We start from the raw sequence: 18,740 nt of genomic DNA, 5'->3' as shown, positions 1-18,740 counted from the left end.
AGGGCGCGTGCTTGATTTGATTGGTTCTGACCAGACCCTATTGTTTATTAGCCAATCATAATCCAGAATTTCGATGTGTAATTTGCACTGGTATTACACTTATTACACTTTTTGCACTGTGTTACACTTAAACTGCACTGCTCTTAGCCAATCAGAATCAAGTAATTTTTCATATATGTTATTGTATATTATTAAATTAATAATAAGTCGCCAACCATCTTGGTTAATATATTTAACCCTTTGAGTGCCAAGCGAGCCTGAACCAGCCATACTTTGCGCTTTACTCTGTCTAACGCCAGACGATTTTACTCGTCAATGGGGAACCCCTTGGGTTAATCACTCACTGAAAAACTATATTCGCATTAACCATTTGACACCAAAACCGGCCTGAGCCGGCAATTTTAAAAACAACAATTTTAAAACTGAAATTATATGCACAGTTATCTCTTTCACAACATTTTCCGTTGGACTGATAATCTTTACACCCTCTCTCTTCCGAATTAGAAAGTAAATTCGCTTAAAACTCGACTGCAATTTCACAGTCAAACAAAGCAGCTCACGACTGGACATCCATTTCACACAAAACAACTATAAATGTGATTGCTGAAATATGCCAGAATCTCTGTCAACACGGAATTGCAAACGTTTTCAGGCAGGCCTTTAGCTACATGTAGTTTCACAAAATATGCGAGGGAGCGAGGCAAGGAAAACATTACCTGAACGCTAACCGTTGTAATGTGTTTTGTCTCTCGCTCCATTACTCTCAGCTTTACGGTGTTTTTCATTGGAATTTTCTCTTCTCCTTCCTCGGCTTCTTTCGAGGCTTTCTTCGCTTAAATTTCTCAAATTTCTTCGCCTCTTCTCTCATGCTCTTTCGCTTTTCTTCCACTTTCCTGCTCTTTATCCCGTTGCTCATCATATCATTTCCCGCCAGAAAAACGCCCGTTGCCAAATGCAACGCTTCCACACAATTTCCCGCCAAGGAAAATTGCCCGAACACTCCCGTCCCCAGGGGCTCTCTTTCCTCCCCACCACCACCCTGACAGTCTGTACGGGCCGACGGCGGACAGACGTACGTGACTTCATAACCAGAATTTCTCGCATGGATAGATTTCCCAAAAAATTTTACCCATGATGTCACCCATAGTGCTCCACTGGTGCCCTTTGCGCGCCTGAGCACCGCTAAAAAGAAGTTGGGATGGCGGGCCCTTAACAAACTCACTAGGATGTATTAAAACTGTACAGTCATCACTGTGGTAACAGGCCAGTTTGACTTGTGAGCATAAATGCCTAAGCACGAATGAAAAGTGGGTCAAGTTTATAATGATCCTTTCTGAATAAAGAAAAGAAGAAGAAGAAGTAAATGACATTGGAATTTTATTGTAGAATGTCTCTTGCACCAAACACCCAAAAGAATGTTTCATTTTGAGTGTAATTTGTGACATGGCAAAGATACAATCAACTCCTGATTCACATTCTTATTTTGTTGAATTTTCAGAGAACATATGTATTTGCATTTCTATTGTGTTCAAGACTCTTTGTACTTCCAAGTGATTTGCTGTCGTCAGTTTCAAAGGTTATAGTTTTAAAGTGTTCTCTTAGATTATTAATTAAAACAAGTAATGCTCGAACTAAAGGCTATCTTATCATAATGAGGTTAAATGCAGTTTAACAGAGTTAACAACTAGGGGCGACTGCAGTGAATTCCCCCTCAGACCTCTACTTTCCGCTGTTTATCAGTGTGATGGGTGTCTGTCTTCTTGAGGGTGTGGCCTGGGCTCATGGCTGGTTTGTCAGGTTTTGCCAGCCATCGGTGCAGTCTCCATCTTGGAGCTGGCTGCCAATAGTGGAAGCTCCAGGACGGCTCAGGCACCCAACCCCCCAAGGCCCTAGTAATATATCTAGTTTGCAGCATTCATGGTGTCAGGTGTCCTATGCTATTCACTGCTCCCTATTCTCTGATCATGGATGCCATATTTTGACTTTCACAACAACAACACCCACAGCTAAAACATGCATCATAGTGGGGAAAAATTGGTAGGCCCAATTTGGCTTCTGCGCGCCGTTTTAAGGAAAGAGCCTGCTTGCAAGTTGTATTTTAATTTAGGAAGCCAAGTTGGTGCTAAACCTCAATAAATACATTGAGATGTGAGATGCATTTTCACTCTGATTGTAACATTTAATTTCAATTTTAAATGATAATAAGGTAGTACAAGCCATCTTTACGATAACTGGACTCTTAATAAGAAATTCTGTGCTTTGGAAAGTAATTTTAAGTTAAAATAACCTTAATTTAGAGAGGTTTTGTTGACATTTTCGTTGGTGTTTTTTTTTTGTTAGTCATGCGCCGAAAAGATCAAGAAATCAACCACAGATGAGGTCGGTATGAAATGGTTGCGAAAAAAATTATAATTCAATCAAATAGTGCAAGTATGATTTAATTAACATTTGCTTGCATTTTTCCGTCTTTTAGGCCAAGGTGCTTGCATTTAATTTGATTCAGCTTCTGAGGTGATTAATTAATAACGTCTTGAGCGCATGTCACACCGTTTGCTCTGATCCCACTTCAGTTCATTTTCTTTCATCTCCCACACAACAATGGGCATAAAAATGTCCATTTGCCTAAATTGACAGCACAGTTTCCGCAAAGCAATGATCACAAGTCTTGTTTGCTTTTGTCATCAGCATCTTCATTAAGAATAATATTATTCCACAATTTGCTTTGGTGGATTTGCTCATCGCGTTAAAAGATATGTATCCCATTAAATTTGGTAGTGAATGGACCGAAACATTTCCTAACGACTTTAGAGATGAGGTGATGATGATGCATATTAAGGACATCACAAGTTACTGTGCTTCGCTTACTGTGGTATGTACATATTACTGAAACTTGCAAACAAGTGGGAATTAACAAATCAGTCAGGAATTTCGTGTTACACTCTGGCCTAATTTGTGTGGGGTGACGTTATAAAAGCTTGTTACTTGTCTCTCCTTTGACAAGACATCACGAAAGGCCAGTTTTTTGCTTCAAGGATAACAACGAAAAGAACACCAATTTGTCGCAAATTTCTATGATAAAAACTTGTTCAGAGATCAATAGTCTACGTTGACAGTACTTACTAGGGCTCGTGCTCTTTAGTATCTGGCTAGAAATCTTCTTCTCAAGTTGCCTCGTTCATTCCCAAAAAGGATTCTGGGTAATTCTGCCATTCCATGACAAGGGAAGACCCCTGATTCTCATTTCAGAGATTTTTTTATTAGTGTCGGGCCACCCAGTCTTTCCATTTCACCAAAGGTTTCCACCTGCATGACTGTGTACCCAGATACGTGTACAGTATCCCCCCAGTCGTGCAAGTAAGCGCACAGAGGAGGTTAAAACGGAAAGCAGACGCAACCTCTTGTATGTTCTCGTGGTGCACAGACCACAACTGAATAGGCCAGTTGAGGAGGCAGGATAATCAGTTGTACACAATTGAGCAGTCAGTTTTTCAACCTTTGGTTTCGTTTGTAGCAGTGGTACGTACAGTAATCCTAGTGAAAGGATTGCAATCTTATTAAGCTGTAACAGGGAGTTCAAGAAACTGTAATAACTGTAGAGTATATTGCATTGTTTGATTTGGTACTGTGACTTGCTGTCCTATGCTTACTAGCAATGATTGTCTTCTACCAATGTTGTTGCATACAGTGTTGGGGCTAGTATTGAGGTTATCACGTCACAGATCCCTTTGTGTGTGTTTTGATCCTAAGGAATTAAGAAATATGGTTGGACAGATGACACAATCATTATTTAAAAAAGTAAGTAATTTGTGGCTAAAGAGGACCCATAATGAAAGCTCTATATTTATATTCTGTTGCACTATAGGAGTAAATCATGGAGCTGAACGTGTTTTTCCCCAGGGTTTTTTGTCAAAGAGTGAATCTTAGGACTCTTTCCATTTGACAGAACTGACCGGCCAGACCGGGTCCTTTGGAAGGACTAACTCAACAACGCCTTCAAATTAACACACTATTACTCCTCCAGAAGAATGTGAGGGATTATCATGCAAGTGTTCCTTCAGATTGCTTCATTTTCTTTGCAAACCGACGGGTCTGGCTTGCCAGTTCTGACAAAAGGAAACAGCCCTTAGTCCAGCGTGTCATCGACATTGGACTATTTTATCCTCTGCATTAGCTTTAATCATATGCTTGACCCAGTTCAACTGTTAGAACAGGATTTTAATGCATGAGAAAATATAGGGACAAAGAGGGAGAGTTGGTAATTTGGCTGGCTTTGTTGAATTTCACCAAAACACATTTCTGGATATCCCTAGTGAGACCGTTGGAAATCAGTTTCCTTTAACGACATCAACTACTGTTGAGCTGTCATCAGACGACAACAACACAGTATTGTATAATGGAGCTTCTTACAACAAGTACATTACTTTGATTTGTAGCTGGCATTGCTGGTCAAGTATGAAGAGATTCTGCAAAAAGCAACCGCAGCTGCCGAGGATAGAAAGCTCACAGGGTCAACCAAATACAAGGTTACTATCATGCAGTGTTTATTGCAAACTATATCAAATGTGATGACAGCCAATAAACGTCTTTTTATTGTACCTTGTACTCACTTTCTTGCATGACAGATTGGCTAAGAATCAACAATTAGTTCTTGGGAGTCAGACAACATACAAATTTGGCTATAGCTGATTCTTCATGAATCTGTAAGTTATGCGCGCAATGCGTTACTGGCAAAGGAAGTCAAAATTGATTATTATGTTGAATGTTTTTCCTGTCTTGTCTTCGAGTGGTAAAATGTTAAGTCAGCCACTTTGTCGAATCCCCTAAGATTGACGTTGAACATTCCCAATAACACTGACACTTTAAAGGACTTGATTAAAAATTATTGATTAGAAATTAAATAACTGTGAGAGCCAGTTTGGAAGTGGTGGATATAAGTGGCCATAAGCTTAGTTTGTGTTGGTTAGTATTACAGTTTTCGTTCCTCAACAAAAACCACCGTCTAGTTGATCCCAGCCAGTAGGATATGTGGGTATTTTATAGGGCTGACTTGCTGTATCTGCCTTTCAATATTGCTTCTATGATAAGTAGGTAATCACATGATTTTTCTCGTGCAATTTGGAATAAATAAGCACGACTAAATTTTTTCAAAGATGCAGAAATTGCACTTGAAGAATCATGTGATTCCTTTAAAATATTATACATGAAAAATTTCGAGGTGGTTTAAGGCAAGGCACGCATATCACGCAATCACGCGCCATTCACTGATCAAAACGATGTAGGAAAAATTTACTTACATGTATATAGCAAGGAAATCCACGCTAGCGAGTGAGCCGATACAGCAAACAGCTTTTTTCCCCTTTATCTCTTCCTCTAAATTTGCATTGGAAATCTTAAATAAAGCAACCGATTCATGAATTATACTGTACGTATATAATTATCAAGATACGATGCACTTCACGATCAAGTATCTCTTATATAGACCCATATACCATCTGTTACTATCGGCCTCACCTGTCATACGCTTAATCCACGCCATACAACGTATGCAAGTCGGCTGAAACATGGTCCAATAGGAAATTTTAGCGCATTAACTGAGCTTTCTTCTTTGTCAACAGTGTTGTCTGGAAGTCTGTCCAAACCCAGTGATCCTTGCACAGCAGTTGTGTCACATTGAGATGGTAATTAAGGGATTTCATGTTGAATACATACACAAAAGAAGCCGGTCTTTTCGTCCAATGGCCTCTTCCCCCGAAGCCGGCTTGCCTAATCTCAAAACCCGTTCGCCCGGAACAAACTTCGTCCGGGCGAACAGATATTTTGATCGGGCGAAACGACTGCTATTTGTACACAAATGCCACTGATTTATTTTCGCGTAATTGTGGTAACAACGAAAAAAAATTAATCATCTAAGGACATTGATAACAATCCGTTGTCAGCAGTGTCGTTGGTTCTTGGCAAGGCAACTGAATTATTGCCATGTGTTGCCATTAAGCGAATTCAAAACTTGTTGTATTCTTCATACGCTATATTCCCGTTCAGATAATTTCATGCCAAGCCGGCCACATCTGCTTAAAAGAATAACACTGATCATAATGCCGGAAAATCCTTACTCTTCTTTGATAATGTTAGATGTTATTTCTCCTGTGGTTGCACTTGGCACTCTATCTTGGTTGAAAGAAGAATTGGGCTTAAATACTATTTTTTGTCTTTAGGAAAGGCTTGTCAACATTGGACCCGAAGAATTTGTACAAACCTTTATTCCACGAGATGATGCAGACTTGAGGGTACGAATTTCAAATTTTTTGGTATTTTTATAAATTAAAACACAAAAAAGAAATGCAGAGAATTTTGTTAGGAAAACGTTAAACACCCCTTTCACCTTTTAGTCGTTTTCAGCGGTTTTCATCGATCCAGATTAAACCAAATGGGCCAATCATATTAGGCGAAGCAATGCATGCGGCCCGCGAAAAGCGCGGGTAAACACGACCGGGCGAACAAGTCACGATTGGCTTTGTCATTCTGTGAGGCGGGATTGTTTGGCCAGTCACCTAGTGCTCATTGGGTTGGGTTTTTGCTTATTTCGCAGTTTGATGTATGTAAAAGTAATTTGTTTTTTGCATGCCTTTGTTTCCCTAATGTTTAATGCGTAAATTTTGGACTTGCTTCACTTTTACTTGGTATAAATACATATGGCTGTTATTGTCTTTTTTACACGGGGTAGAGACATGGTTGTTATTCGTTTTTTCTTCGTTTTGGAATAGCCTATTTTTAACTAAATACTGTCGAGTTATCATCATCATCACCAAAAAAATATCTTCAGTTCTCTACCAAGTTTAAAGGCCCGGTCAAATGGCATAACGATGAACAGCGATGTTGAAAGCGTTTGCCCCCCCCCCCCCCTTGCCCCTTTCAAACGTGTTGAATCGATGTTGAATGAGTTTAAAGGCCTTTAAGGTAATTCCTTAGTATGGCATTGCGCATCCCTACTGCGCACGATTTTCGCGTCATTAGCTCGCATACAAAACGCAAGAGGTTTCCCTCAAACTAAACCCGATAGCGAAATAAATGCTTCTTTTCTCTCAAACGAGCACAGTGAGCCCCGAATTTTTTTCAGATATTTGCTAAGAACAATCTAATAAAGAACATATTTGAAGAAGAAAAAAAGTTTGATGGGAGAACATGAATTTTTTTGGAAAATAGTTCCGTACTGGGTGTATTTTGGCCAAGGCGACGACTTCAAGCTAACCAGGGAACTGTCCCAAAGAGTGCACTATTCATACAACCAGGCAATCAGAAAAGGCGTAAATGAAGCAATACTGGTTATGTGAATAAAAGAAGCTTTATTTTCAAAATAAAATTTTGTATCTTTCAAGTAACCAAGACTTAATTCTGTATAAAGTTGATTCGAATTTTTAACGCGCAATCAGTAAAAATACCCCATTTTATGAGCCTCCTGACGCGTAAAAAAGCACGGTGATCTCATTTTATTATTGCATTGTTTTAATTTTCATATCATGAATGTTAATTATGCCAAGTTTCCAAAAAAGTTTGATGGTAGAACAGTTTCAAGGGAATTACCTTAAACTTTGCTTCACCATTTCTTTTGATATGTCGCGAATGTTGGATGAAGTGTTAAGTCTTTTGTCCCCTTCCTTCAATATTGTTTGGTATGCGCGTGCGCAATAATCGGTCTCTCAATTCTCTATTTTCGAATTCCCCATAATACACTTTGTTTGCCCCCCAAATTTTGCATAAACCATTGCTTTCAAATGCTCTTGGGAATATGCAGTGTCCCCAAGAGCATTTGAAAACAATAGTTTATGCAAAATTTGGGGGGCAAACAAAGTGTATTATGGGGAATTCGAAAATAGAGAATGACGTATCCATGTCCGTATCCACAGTCACAACCGCGGCTGCAGCCTGGGACTGAAAACAAGGCCTATTGAATTTAAATGTAGATGATTTGTTGAAACTGTTTGCCCACCCCAGCAGTCAAAATCGTTCAACAAAAACGAACAGATGTTGAAACAAATGTTGAAGCTGTTTTGCCCGGGCCTTAATATTTACGATTCCTCTAACTACAATTACGAATGCCCCATTCCTCCCTCGCTGAACATAGTTTAATAGCCAACTTTTGGGAATCTCCTGTGAGTCAGTGGTAGAGCATACAATTTAGTAATATTCGACACCTGTTAAAGAGCACTAGGGTTTTTTCCGTTTTTCCGATGATCTCCCAGTTTACCATCGAAATGATCGAATATATCGATTCTTACTGTATCGTGTGTGAGATGGCCTAAAAGCCCTTACTTTCGATGTGTTTTTTGTTTGCAGTCAACACTTAGTTACATCAAGAGGACAAGCAGTTTAGAAGCCTACATAGAATGGTTCAATAGGCTTAGTTACCTTGTTTCAACAGAAATATGTTTGGTTAGTAGTTGATTATTTTAAAGAAATCGATAAAAGTCTTCCTTTTGAAGTGTAAATGAGTTTTGTCCTAAGCAGCGTGTATCCATATATATGTGAGGGACAGAAATCAAGTGAGGCCTTACACTACTGTGAATGTGATGGATGGACAACCTTCGCTGATCAACAGCATCAGGAACTTCTTTGCCTGAACTTGTCTCTCTCCTTCAAGTGATGCACAAACAAGTTCCTGATGCTGTTCATCATGTGAAGGTTCTTCGTCCATCACATTCGCAGTTTTTCTTTTCATTTTGCTATTCTTATAGTTTACTTGAGCGTTTTGCACTGGCATAGAAACTTGTGAGCTTTTAGAAATCTCTTAAGTTTGCTTGACTGAATATTACTTATAACTGGTTTGAAGGTAGAGAAGTGCGATAAGGGATTGAATTTTCTTTAAGGGAACGAAAAAGAAGCTCCGTGCAAAAATCATCGAATATTACATTGACGTAGCAACCGAGTGTTATGACAAAGGCAACTTCAACTCAGCGATGGCAATTATTGGTAAGGATTAAGAACAATAAGTAAATCAATCAGATTCACAGTAACGACAAACCGACTGGTTAACTACTGATAACTTTATCCTTAATAGACCAATTTCGATATCTTAAAATTCAGTCCGAAACAAAAGACATCATCTAGACGCTCTGGGGAATAAATATAAGGATTTGTATGAGTTTATTCCCCAGAGCCTCGAGATGATGCCTTTTGTTTCGGACTGAATTTTAATATATCGAAATTGGGCTATTGTCAGTGATATTTAGCCGTGAGAAATGTAAGTACAATCTAACATCGTGCGCAGGCGCAAGAGCGTTTTGCTTCATTGATCTTCCGTGTCTAGACATAAATGAGGGACTTAAAGATCTACGACGGCGACGTCGAGAAAAGCGTCACCTCAGAATAAAAATTTGCAGTATCGTGAGTCTTAAGTGATTATTTCATCTCGTTCACGTCGTTCGTTGTGGGCGAAGTATCCTAAAAATAAGTTGGTATGAGCGGTTTCTGAGTAAAAACAGAAAATGAAAGGGTTACATTTATATGGTCGCGTTTTCGGCGCCGGCAATGAGAACGTCATCTCAAAATATAAATTCACGTTATTGTAATGACAAGAGTGTGATAGTTCCTCAAAAATAACATTGGTCGAAACGGCGCTTAATTTAGGGGAGAAAATGAAACTTTAGCGTCAAGTGCGGACGTTCTTCATAAAACCTCAAACTTGGCTATTCCACGTTGTTGTTTTGCTGACGACGGCAAAGAAATGGACAAAAGTGATAACTCACGTGTAGGGCGTGCAAGGCTATTGCTTTTGCCCGCTAAATATGCAAATTTGTGACGTTCTCGTTGCCGTCGCCGTTGTCGTTGCTTGAGCTCCCTATTAACACGTCAAGGATTTGTGTGAACCAATCCTTAAACGCCGCGCCAGAATTGCGGGAATTTGGTTGTTTTACTGAGCTGGGGCAGAGTGCTCGATGCCTGAAGAGCTCTAACCCTTGGTTAAAAGGGAATCGAAACCTATACTTAGGTTTTCATGGTATTAAATTCTGGTTAGCGCTAACCATGCTTCGAGCGACCCGGACCTGTTCGTTCGTGGGCTTATTCACTGGAATAACCTCAAAAATGCTGTTTGTTTTTTGTCAGCTGGTTTAAACATGAGTCCTGTTACAAGGTTAAAGAAAACGGTGAGAATTCAAATCACAACATTCTTTTTCTTATGTCACGGGCAAGCTTGCTTGTTATGTTCTTTCGGGTGAAAGTTTGTTGGGAGTTTCCCTTCTGGAAAAAACAAATTGGTCATTGGTCTTGGTTGAGCAACCTTCAACCTGCATTTAAAAAAGTTGAAACAATTTGATAAACATCCTAATCATATTATTATTTTTTCTTCGCAAAGTTTGTTGTCGTGGTTGTTAGCGACTGATATCGTTGTCGCCAGCTTTTTCAAGTTACTTCACTCCCAAGCAAACTTTCCTTAGGGAGTAGGCATTAATAATTTTTCAACCGAAACAGTTGAAAAAACTAATCGAAAACTTTAACCGCTTCAACTCAAATCGGTTTCTGTTGAAATGATTGACACCTGTACAGCACCACCTAAGCAATGCAAAAACGTATGTGAGGGTGTTAGCTGGTAGCAGGCAGGAACTTTTCCCATTACAAGTAATACGCTTTATTTCTGATTTTAGTGGTCCAGGGTAAAATGCAGAAAATTTGACAGACTGGAGCGGGAGATGAACCCAGCGTCGAATTTCGCATGCTATCGTACGATGTTCAAAATCGCTAACGAAAGCTCTAACGGAAGGGTAAGACGTTTAAAATGCCTGCTAGTGTCACTGGCCGATAAATGCGTCATTGGGGCGGTTTTCAAATGAGTTCTTTAAGTAATTTCGCGATTTCTTTTGTTAGTTCTACATTGCTACACTCGCTGATTGTTTTATAAAATTCTCCCGTCACTTTTTCAGCCAATCAGAGGCTTTCTCTTGTTTTCCCGCCTTTAGCGCCCGCTGCATCTTATCTTGAGTCGTGATTGGCCTATTTGATTCCTTGAGCCCTTTGTGATTCTTGCCACTCCATTTGATTTTCGGCTAATTATGTAACGTGTCAGCCCCACTGGCAGTGTTTACATTCCGTCTTTTCATCTAGTAAGCTTTCCTTGTCGTGTTTAATACTTGAAATGGTGCTCTTTGTGGCTTTTAGTATTTTTTGTTTCAACCCTTGGGTTATTGTTTCGTTTGTGTTTCAGTTTGAATTCGCCATACCTTTCTTCAGCCTTTTTGTCAAAGATGTATATTTCTTGAATGAAGGTAACTCGAACAGGTTAGTAGTGTTTCCTTTTTTATCTGCCGGTTTCAGTTGTTTCCTATTCATATTTCATCTATTGGTAATTATCACAAACGTACCTTTAAATGCTGCTGTTTTTTGTAGACTTCCAAATGATCATATAAACTTTGAGGTGAGAATTTACCTTCATTCATATTTATTCCTTGTTTCTTTTGTTTTGTTTTTCTCTGTGGTGCGTTTTCCTTAAATGTATACGATATCCGCCTACACCCTATTCCATTCGTATGGACCCTGCTTGCCCCTGCCCCCTAGCAAAGATTAGGGAACTTAAGCAACGACGACGGCGACGGCAATGAGAACGTCATCTCAAAATATAAATTCGCGTTATTGTAATCGCTGCGTTACTATTTCAACTTTTTTAATATGACGGGGGTGTGGTAGTTCCTCAAAAATGACGCTCGTAGGAACGGCGCTCAATTAAGGGCAGAAAATGAAAATTTATCCTCAAGTAATGACGTTGTCCATGAAACCTCAAATTTGGCTATTTCACGTTGTAGTTTTGCTGACGACGGCAAAGAAATGGACGATAGTGAAAAACGCACGTGCAGGGCGTGCAAAGCTATTGTTTTTGCCTACTAAATATGCAAATTTGTGACGTTCTCGTTGCCGTCGCCGTTGTCGTTGCTTAAGTTCCCTATTGTCATCTTAAGGGCGGTGCCTACTAATTCAAAGGTATTTTTGCGCGGTTTACTGAACATGCGGGAAAAACAGATCTTAACAAGCGTTATTGAAATCCAAAAAGTTGGGGGTAACCACGCATTTTTCGAAGATATTAATGAACAATATTTGTAAAAAGCATTTGAAATACAAAGCAATGTGTGGTTTTATTTTCCAAATTGAAGCTTAATTATCTCTGAAAAATTCATGGTTACCCCCAATTTTCTTTTTGGATACCAAGAGCACTTGCTAAGTTCTGCTTTCTCCGCATAAATTTGAACCGCGCAAAAATATCCCTGTATTAACAAGCATCACCCATACAAAATCCGAGTCTCTCGAGATGCGCAGAAATTAAGTATGCGCAATAACAATAGTAAGCACCGTCCTTAAGTTTTTTTTTCTTTTTTATGCCTTCGTCCCAACGATTGATATTCAAGGTGTAATGGCCCCGTTTGAAGGATGGTAGATTAGGGAGTTTAAGCAAAGACGGCGACAACCTCGTTCACCATTCTAGCTCGACAAGAGACCCTGGGAACAAGGTTGAGACGACGGCTTCGGCAACGAAAACGTCAGTCCAAAATATAGCTTAGCGCTATCGCAAGTATTTCGCGACTTTTCCGCCTTGTTCACCTTGCGTAATGCGGGCGAACTATCCTGTTACTGGATCGATACGAACGGTTTTAAAGTCAAAACAGAAAATGAATGGTGCATTGTCATATTCTCACGTTGTCGTCAAAATCTAAAATTTGGTGATTTCACGTTGTTGTTTTGTGGCGTATGGCAAAGAAATGCACGGAAATTCGTGCTGCATGTGCAGCCCGAGTATTATTCTGGGCAACAGACCCTGGGAACAAGGTTGAGACGACGGCTTCGGCAACGAAAACGTCAGTCCAAAATATAGCTTAGCGCTATCGCAAGTATTTCGCGACTTTTCCGCCTTGTTCACCTTGTCTAATACGGGCGAACTATCCTGTAACTGGATGGGTACGAACGGTTTTAAAGTCAAAACAGAAAATGAATGGTGCATTGTCATATTCTCACGTTGTCGTCAAAATCTAAAATTTGGTGATTTCACGTTGTTGTTTTGTGGCGTATGGCAAAGAAATGCACGGAAATTCGTGCTGCACGTGCCTCAGGAGTATTATTCTTTTTTAACCAATCATATTCTTGCTTTGTGGCGTAGCCGTAGCAGAGCCCTCGTCTTTGCTTAAACTCCCTATTAGTTGCATGGCAACGGGTGAAAGGTCAACTGAAGAATCAGAGGCATAGGAGCGTAGTGTGTCCCGCTGGTCTACAGGCACTACTGTCATGCGCCTTATTTTCCATTTTTTGTTCATCACGTTCGCATTGCACGCTGTTTCATTTCAATGCTGGGCATTTTTTATCGTTGTGGGTAAATGGTAAATGGTAATTGCTTTGTTTATAGCGGAAGTGCACTTAACTTTCAAGCTATTTCACAGGCAACCCACTTTTTCATAATGTGAAAGAAATGATCATTTTTCTTCAAACTTTGAAAAAGTGAGATTGCTTAGCACTTGACTAGCAAAATTTTGAGCTTTGATTTTTATCCAAAGGCTCTTTACTTTGAGTTTGGATTTCACGGTCCGCCATTGCTGAAGTTCAAAACTGACTGGTTGGAGCTCAGAGGGTTGGATCTAGGGAAGAGGGACGTCATTTAATCACATACTTAAAATTTCAGCGTGTAAACGCAGCTTATTATATATGCAAAACACGAGTTTAAAAGTCTGAAAGCCCGAAACTCCTGTGCTGCATATTAATTCAGCCGCGTACACGCGCGTTGCATTCTTAAACCATTGATTCGTTGCCGTCATTTTCTCATCCAGCCCTCTCAAGACTTTAAAGTTAGTAATGGCGGACCATTAAATAGGAGAATACCACTTAAAGTAAACAGGTATCTTTTTTAAATCAAGGATCTAAACTTGGGTTACTTATTGTTTAGTTAACATAGTTTTGAAATCTAAAGAAAAATGAAAATAAAAATTAATTTTTTGGCCATAGTAGAACTTTAACAGAAACATGATTAAGAACCCCAACTTGCAGGAGGCAACCAGTTGGCTCCGAACCAGGGGCCCGTTTCTCGAAAGTCCCGAAAACTTTTCGGGCCCGAGAAGGCATTTGTAAAACTGTTAACCGCTTATTTTGGAGAGCCGATCTTTAAACGTGTTTTCAAGGTAAGAAAAAGAAAAATAACTGAAGTTTGACGATTTAAATCCTCTCCGTTCTTGAGATACAGAGGAATCGTGACACCCAAAAATAGCCCGTAAAGTTTCGGGACTTTTGAGAAATGGGCCCCAGAGGTCAGAACGGGATTTGAACCCGGAGCAGCCGCATGCAAACCCAACGCCCTAACCACTGCACCATGCCATCTCGCCTTTCTGATAGTTTTTTTCTTTTTTCACGATTATCTCTGTATCTTTTAAATTGTCGTGCGTGTCTCAAATTGCAGAAGTTCTGGCAACTGTCCAAGCTCATAACAGACTTCGTTACTTGGAAGGAAGTGGTTGTAAGTCACCGTTTTCCCTTAATAGGTAGCTTACGAAACGAGGACGACGACGACGACGGCTACGAGGACTTCATTTAAAATACAAGTTCGCATTGTTCATATCACTACGAAACTATTTCACGTCGTTTCGCGTTAAAGATGTGTAGTAACTGTCGAAGAATTAAACTGGTATGAGTGGGTTGGAAGCGTAGAGAGAGAACTGAAAATTCATCGTCATTTGCTAACGTCCTCCACAGAACCTTGAATTTGGTCGTTTCACGTCGTCATTTAGGAGATGACGGCAAAGAAATGTACCAAAATGTAAAACGCACGTGCAGAGCGTGCAGAGCCATTGTTTTTGCTCACTAAACCTATTGTTTTGTAGCGTCGTCGTTGCCGTCGGCGTCGTCTTTCGTAAGCTCCCTAATGTCTCTACCTTAACCCTTTTCCACCAAAGAGTGCGACTTAACGATTTTACTGTCCAACGCCTCAGACGATTTTTGTCGTCAGTTGGCCCACAGGGGGCAAACGAAAGGAAAGGAAAGGAACTTAATTCAAGTGTCTAGTCGTTCTAGTACTGGAGCACTAATTGGGGACACTGTAAATTGAAATTAACAATTAACGTAAATCAAGTGAAATGTTGGTTTTTGAGGAGAGGGGAAAACTGGAGTACCCGGAGAAAGATCTCTCAGTGCAGTGGAGTCGAGAACCAACAAACTCAACCCACATATGACGACGAGTCTGGGAATCGAACCCGGGCCACATTGGTGGGAGGTGAGTGCTGTCATGATCGCTCTCGTGATCGTGGTAGCAGTCGATGTTTGCCATCATCATCATCATCATCAACAACAACAACAACAACAACAACAACACTAGCTTTATTACCAAATAAATGTTAAACTTAATTAACAACAATCTATTAATACAAAAAAAAAAGGTAACATTTACTCAGAATAACTAAAAAGCTAATCGAGCTGAGTAAAACTATTAAGTAATGTTTAATTATAGGAGATAGGTTAGCACGCTAACAACCCTCAGTGCTCTCATCACTGCGCCATCCTTGCGCCTTAGGTGACTGGGTAATGTTGTCACAAGTTTGATCACTTAAATGAAATGTTTGTGGAATAATTTGTTGTCCAATTTGCCTTGAATTTGTCATCTTTTCTCCTTTTTTACCCATGCTCTTCAATGATACTTAAAAGTTTGTTTCTCTTCCTTTAGTGTCAATATGAGCGCAATCGAACCGTTTTGAATTATCTCATGACTGTTCCAGTGTTATCCGACAAAAGTAAGTGGGCCTCCTTAAATTCGTCTTGCGTTTTTTCCAACATTGTTCTGTTTTAACTAAGGACGGTTGCGCGGTTTCCTGAATATGTGAGAAAAGCAGATCTTAACAAGTATTATTAAAATCCAAAAAGAAACTATAGCAACAACCACTTACCCTACCAAACTGGGGATTTCCCGAAATGGACAAATTTGTAACGTCCGATTTTGTTACTCACTCGTATGATTACAGACCAAATTGGACTCTACTCAGTCCTATAGTAGAGCGTTTTCACTCACGTGACCAGTAGCCATATTGGATTACTGAAACAAGGGAAAGAATTTGCATAAAACTATACATCAATTCTCGGAGGATTAGTTTGGTACACCATCATGGCCGCCATTCCTTTTTTTTGGAACACCAACATGTCCGCCATGACGTCATGTGAAAACGCTCTATTTGTACTCCGCTCAGTCCTATTACTATTACTATTACTAATGAATGAATGAATTAATTAATTAATTAAATTTGCAAATGATTAATGAAGTACCTCGGGTGAGCACACGAACTCGCTTTGAAAATGACGATTGGCCAGTCACATCCGACGCAAGAGTCAAAGCAAATGCATGAAGCCGGCGCTAAGCGCGCGAAAATGGTCCATTTCGCGGAAAAACTATTTTATTACTCGCAGAAATGCAAAACCAAGAGCAGTCGTTAAAATACTTTTGACACGAAAAAAAAGCCACTAGATATTTTCTTACGTTCTAAAGTAGGATAGCGAGAATACACTATTTCAAGAATTCCACTTCTAGCCGATTGTAGAAGGTCAATTGTCACCTAACTCCGACGACGACAAGTAATCGGAAAATCCTATATAGTTTCGATTCCTACAAAGGAGCGCTCGGATTTTGTCCGAGTATCTCCGAGTCTGTTAAAAAATGACGACATTTCGGACTTTTAGCTAACGCAAACGTCGTCGTTTTTTAGCAAACTTCTTAATCTTGAAATATCCTTGAGTCACCAACGGAAAAATACTTCTCATCAAGAAATTTTCTGGTCTGTACGCGGCAGGTTTGAAACGTCATTAAAATAATCCGTTCGTAAACTTATATTACGTGATTTGTTTGTTTTGGTCACAGACTTGGCGTTGATGTCTTACGAATGTGAAGCTCCTGAAAATCAGTTTGAAAAGGAAAGACGAAAATCGTTAAGGTGAGTGGATTCATGGAGCCTTTTGCCTTTTGGTAGTGCGGTCTTAGGTGTTTAAAACTCCAGGGTTCGTACAGGTCATGGAAAACCGGGAAAGTCATGGAATTGAAGTATTTCAGTTTCCAGGCCTGGAAAGTCATGGAATTTACTTGTCGGTCATGGAAAGTCATGGAAAATTATAGTTACGTGTGGTACGTAAATTATTGCAGACGTGGAAACAAGGACAAAATAACATGCAGACGAGTTATGTCAGAAAATACCCCAAAAACAAGGACGATTTTGACAATTATCAAAACTGGCAGCTAAACGTTCGCTCATGGAAAACTGGAAAAGTCATGGAAAAGGTCATGGAATTTGAAAAACTCTTAAGAGTACGAAGCTTGAACTCAGATATAGCTCTATCCGTTTGTTTAATAGGAACGTTTTCAGTTGAGAATCGTAAAAAAGAAGACGTTTATAATAATACTTTTGTTGCTTCTATTTTGTTATTTCAGGTTTGAAAGGAATTTCGACAATACGTAGCAGCCTATTTCCAGATGTGTTCTCGAGAAACGCAATGAAAAGTGATGGAAAGTCTAACTCTCTTTCGCTGTGTGAAACGTTTTTGCAGATGTGTAGCTTTGGTGGTTTTTAGTGGGCCAGCACACATCACAGCTGTCGCGCGTGTGTGATCGCTGGTCTTTTAATTTTTTATTGGGGCGATCTGTGTGAATTGAGTTCGGTGAAACCAAAAGAAGGCAAGTTTTGATTGGCTCATTATTCAAGTGGGCCAATCATAACTCAAAGCGAAAACTTGTAGCCCCGGCGCGAAGCGCGGGAAGCGAATGCCTGTAAACCCCTGACTGGCAACTGTAAACATGACGTTACATTTTTAAGGCAAGCAATAGTTTTACATAAATTGCAGGTAACCTGGTTGTTAAGTATTTAATTTATTGTGGAATTGAGCCTTCAATTTTGTGTATGCGGCAATTATATAAAAAAAACTCGGTCGAGTTTAAATTTGAACACAATAACCAACGTTTCCGAAGAAAATAAAAATAGTAAGTAATTTGAAGGTGTGTGCGCTTATTTTAAAAAAATGTCGAGGTGAGTTTTGAATTAACCAACGTTGGTGAAGAAATTGAAAGAAGTGGATAGTTCGTTGATGATTTTTGCGAGTGCCAATTTTGTAAAGGGGAAAAAAATTCTTAGTGTTAATTTATTCGTGATTACTATTTATTGACTCAGAAGACAGTATCTTGAAAATTTTATTTGTTAAAGAAAATTAATGGATCCATCATTGCGCATTCTATTGTTCTGCAAAGAAGTTTAGATTGCTTCAATAACTGAGCATTTTTTTAAATTAAAGCCATTCCTAATTATCTAGTATTTATTACTGTAGTTATTTATTGTGGTATTTATTTAACGTATCTAATTCAGATGCTTGTTAGCCGGTTGCTTTTTTCATTAAAGCGTGTTACAAAAAATGTTTCTTTTGTGTGTTGCTTTTGTCGTTGTTGTTGCTTTTCACGCCATTTGCTTCAGTTAAAAGGTCGTATTTTGGCTTTATAAGAGAAGAGCCATCTAATATCTGAGAGAGAAGAGAATGGGGAAATTTTCCTTTTTGTAGGGTGTAAACATTTTTATCATCGATGTTCCCGAGAATTTTTGTTCATCAACACAAACTTAACCTTCTTCCTGTGCGTTGTTCTACACGAAGAAGTTCCTCCTACTTTTCCTTTGTAGGAGATGTTTCCTAGCCACAACTTAATGGTTAAACATGCCAACCCAGCTAATAAATGTTGATTGTGTATTGATTGATTAAATTGGACTTTC

General features: G+C 39.4%; 1 protein-coding gene across 1 annotated transcript in view; it reads left to right on the top strand.

Annotated features, from left to right (window-relative positions):
• LOC138019289 (ras-GEF domain-containing family member 1B-like) overlaps positions 1-18,393 on the top strand; it is a 32,582-nt gene extending 14,189 nt beyond the window's left edge. The window contains exons 10-27 of the mRNA XM_068866027.1: positions 1,499-1,576; positions 2,341-2,379; positions 2,474-2,511; positions 2,776-2,869; positions 3,748-3,795; positions 4,434-4,523; positions 5,616-5,678; positions 6,213-6,284; positions 8,332-8,427; positions 8,862-8,964; positions 10,099-10,139; positions 10,638-10,754; positions 11,195-11,268; positions 11,377-11,404; positions 14,417-14,473; positions 15,674-15,740; positions 16,856-16,928; positions 17,420-18,393. Of these exons, the coding sequence (XP_068722128.1) occupies positions 1,499-1,576; positions 2,341-2,379; positions 2,474-2,511; positions 2,776-2,869; positions 3,748-3,795; positions 4,434-4,523; positions 5,616-5,678; positions 6,213-6,284; positions 8,332-8,427; positions 8,862-8,964; positions 10,099-10,139; positions 10,638-10,754; positions 11,195-11,268; positions 11,377-11,404; positions 14,417-14,473; positions 15,674-15,740; positions 16,856-16,928; positions 17,420-17,447 (1,206 nt within the window). The 3' untranslated portion in view covers positions 17,448-18,393. The remainder of the gene's footprint in view (positions 1-1,498; positions 1,577-2,340; positions 2,380-2,473; positions 2,512-2,775; positions 2,870-3,747; positions 3,796-4,433; positions 4,524-5,615; positions 5,679-6,212; positions 6,285-8,331; positions 8,428-8,861; positions 8,965-10,098; positions 10,140-10,637; positions 10,755-11,194; positions 11,269-11,376; positions 11,405-14,416; positions 14,474-15,673; positions 15,741-16,855; positions 16,929-17,419) is intronic.
• The last annotated feature ends 347 nt before the right edge of the window (positions 18,394-18,740 follow it).

Source organism: Montipora capricornis, chromosome 10, assembly GCF_036669925.1.
Source record: "Montipora capricornis isolate CH-2021 chromosome 10, ASM3666992v2, whole genome shotgun sequence".
Taxonomy (NCBI): Eukaryota; Metazoa; Cnidaria; class Anthozoa; order Scleractinia; family Acroporidae; genus Montipora; species Montipora capricornis.
Note: the sequence above shows the minus strand (reverse complement) of the source record. Positions and strands in the feature narration are given on the sequence as shown.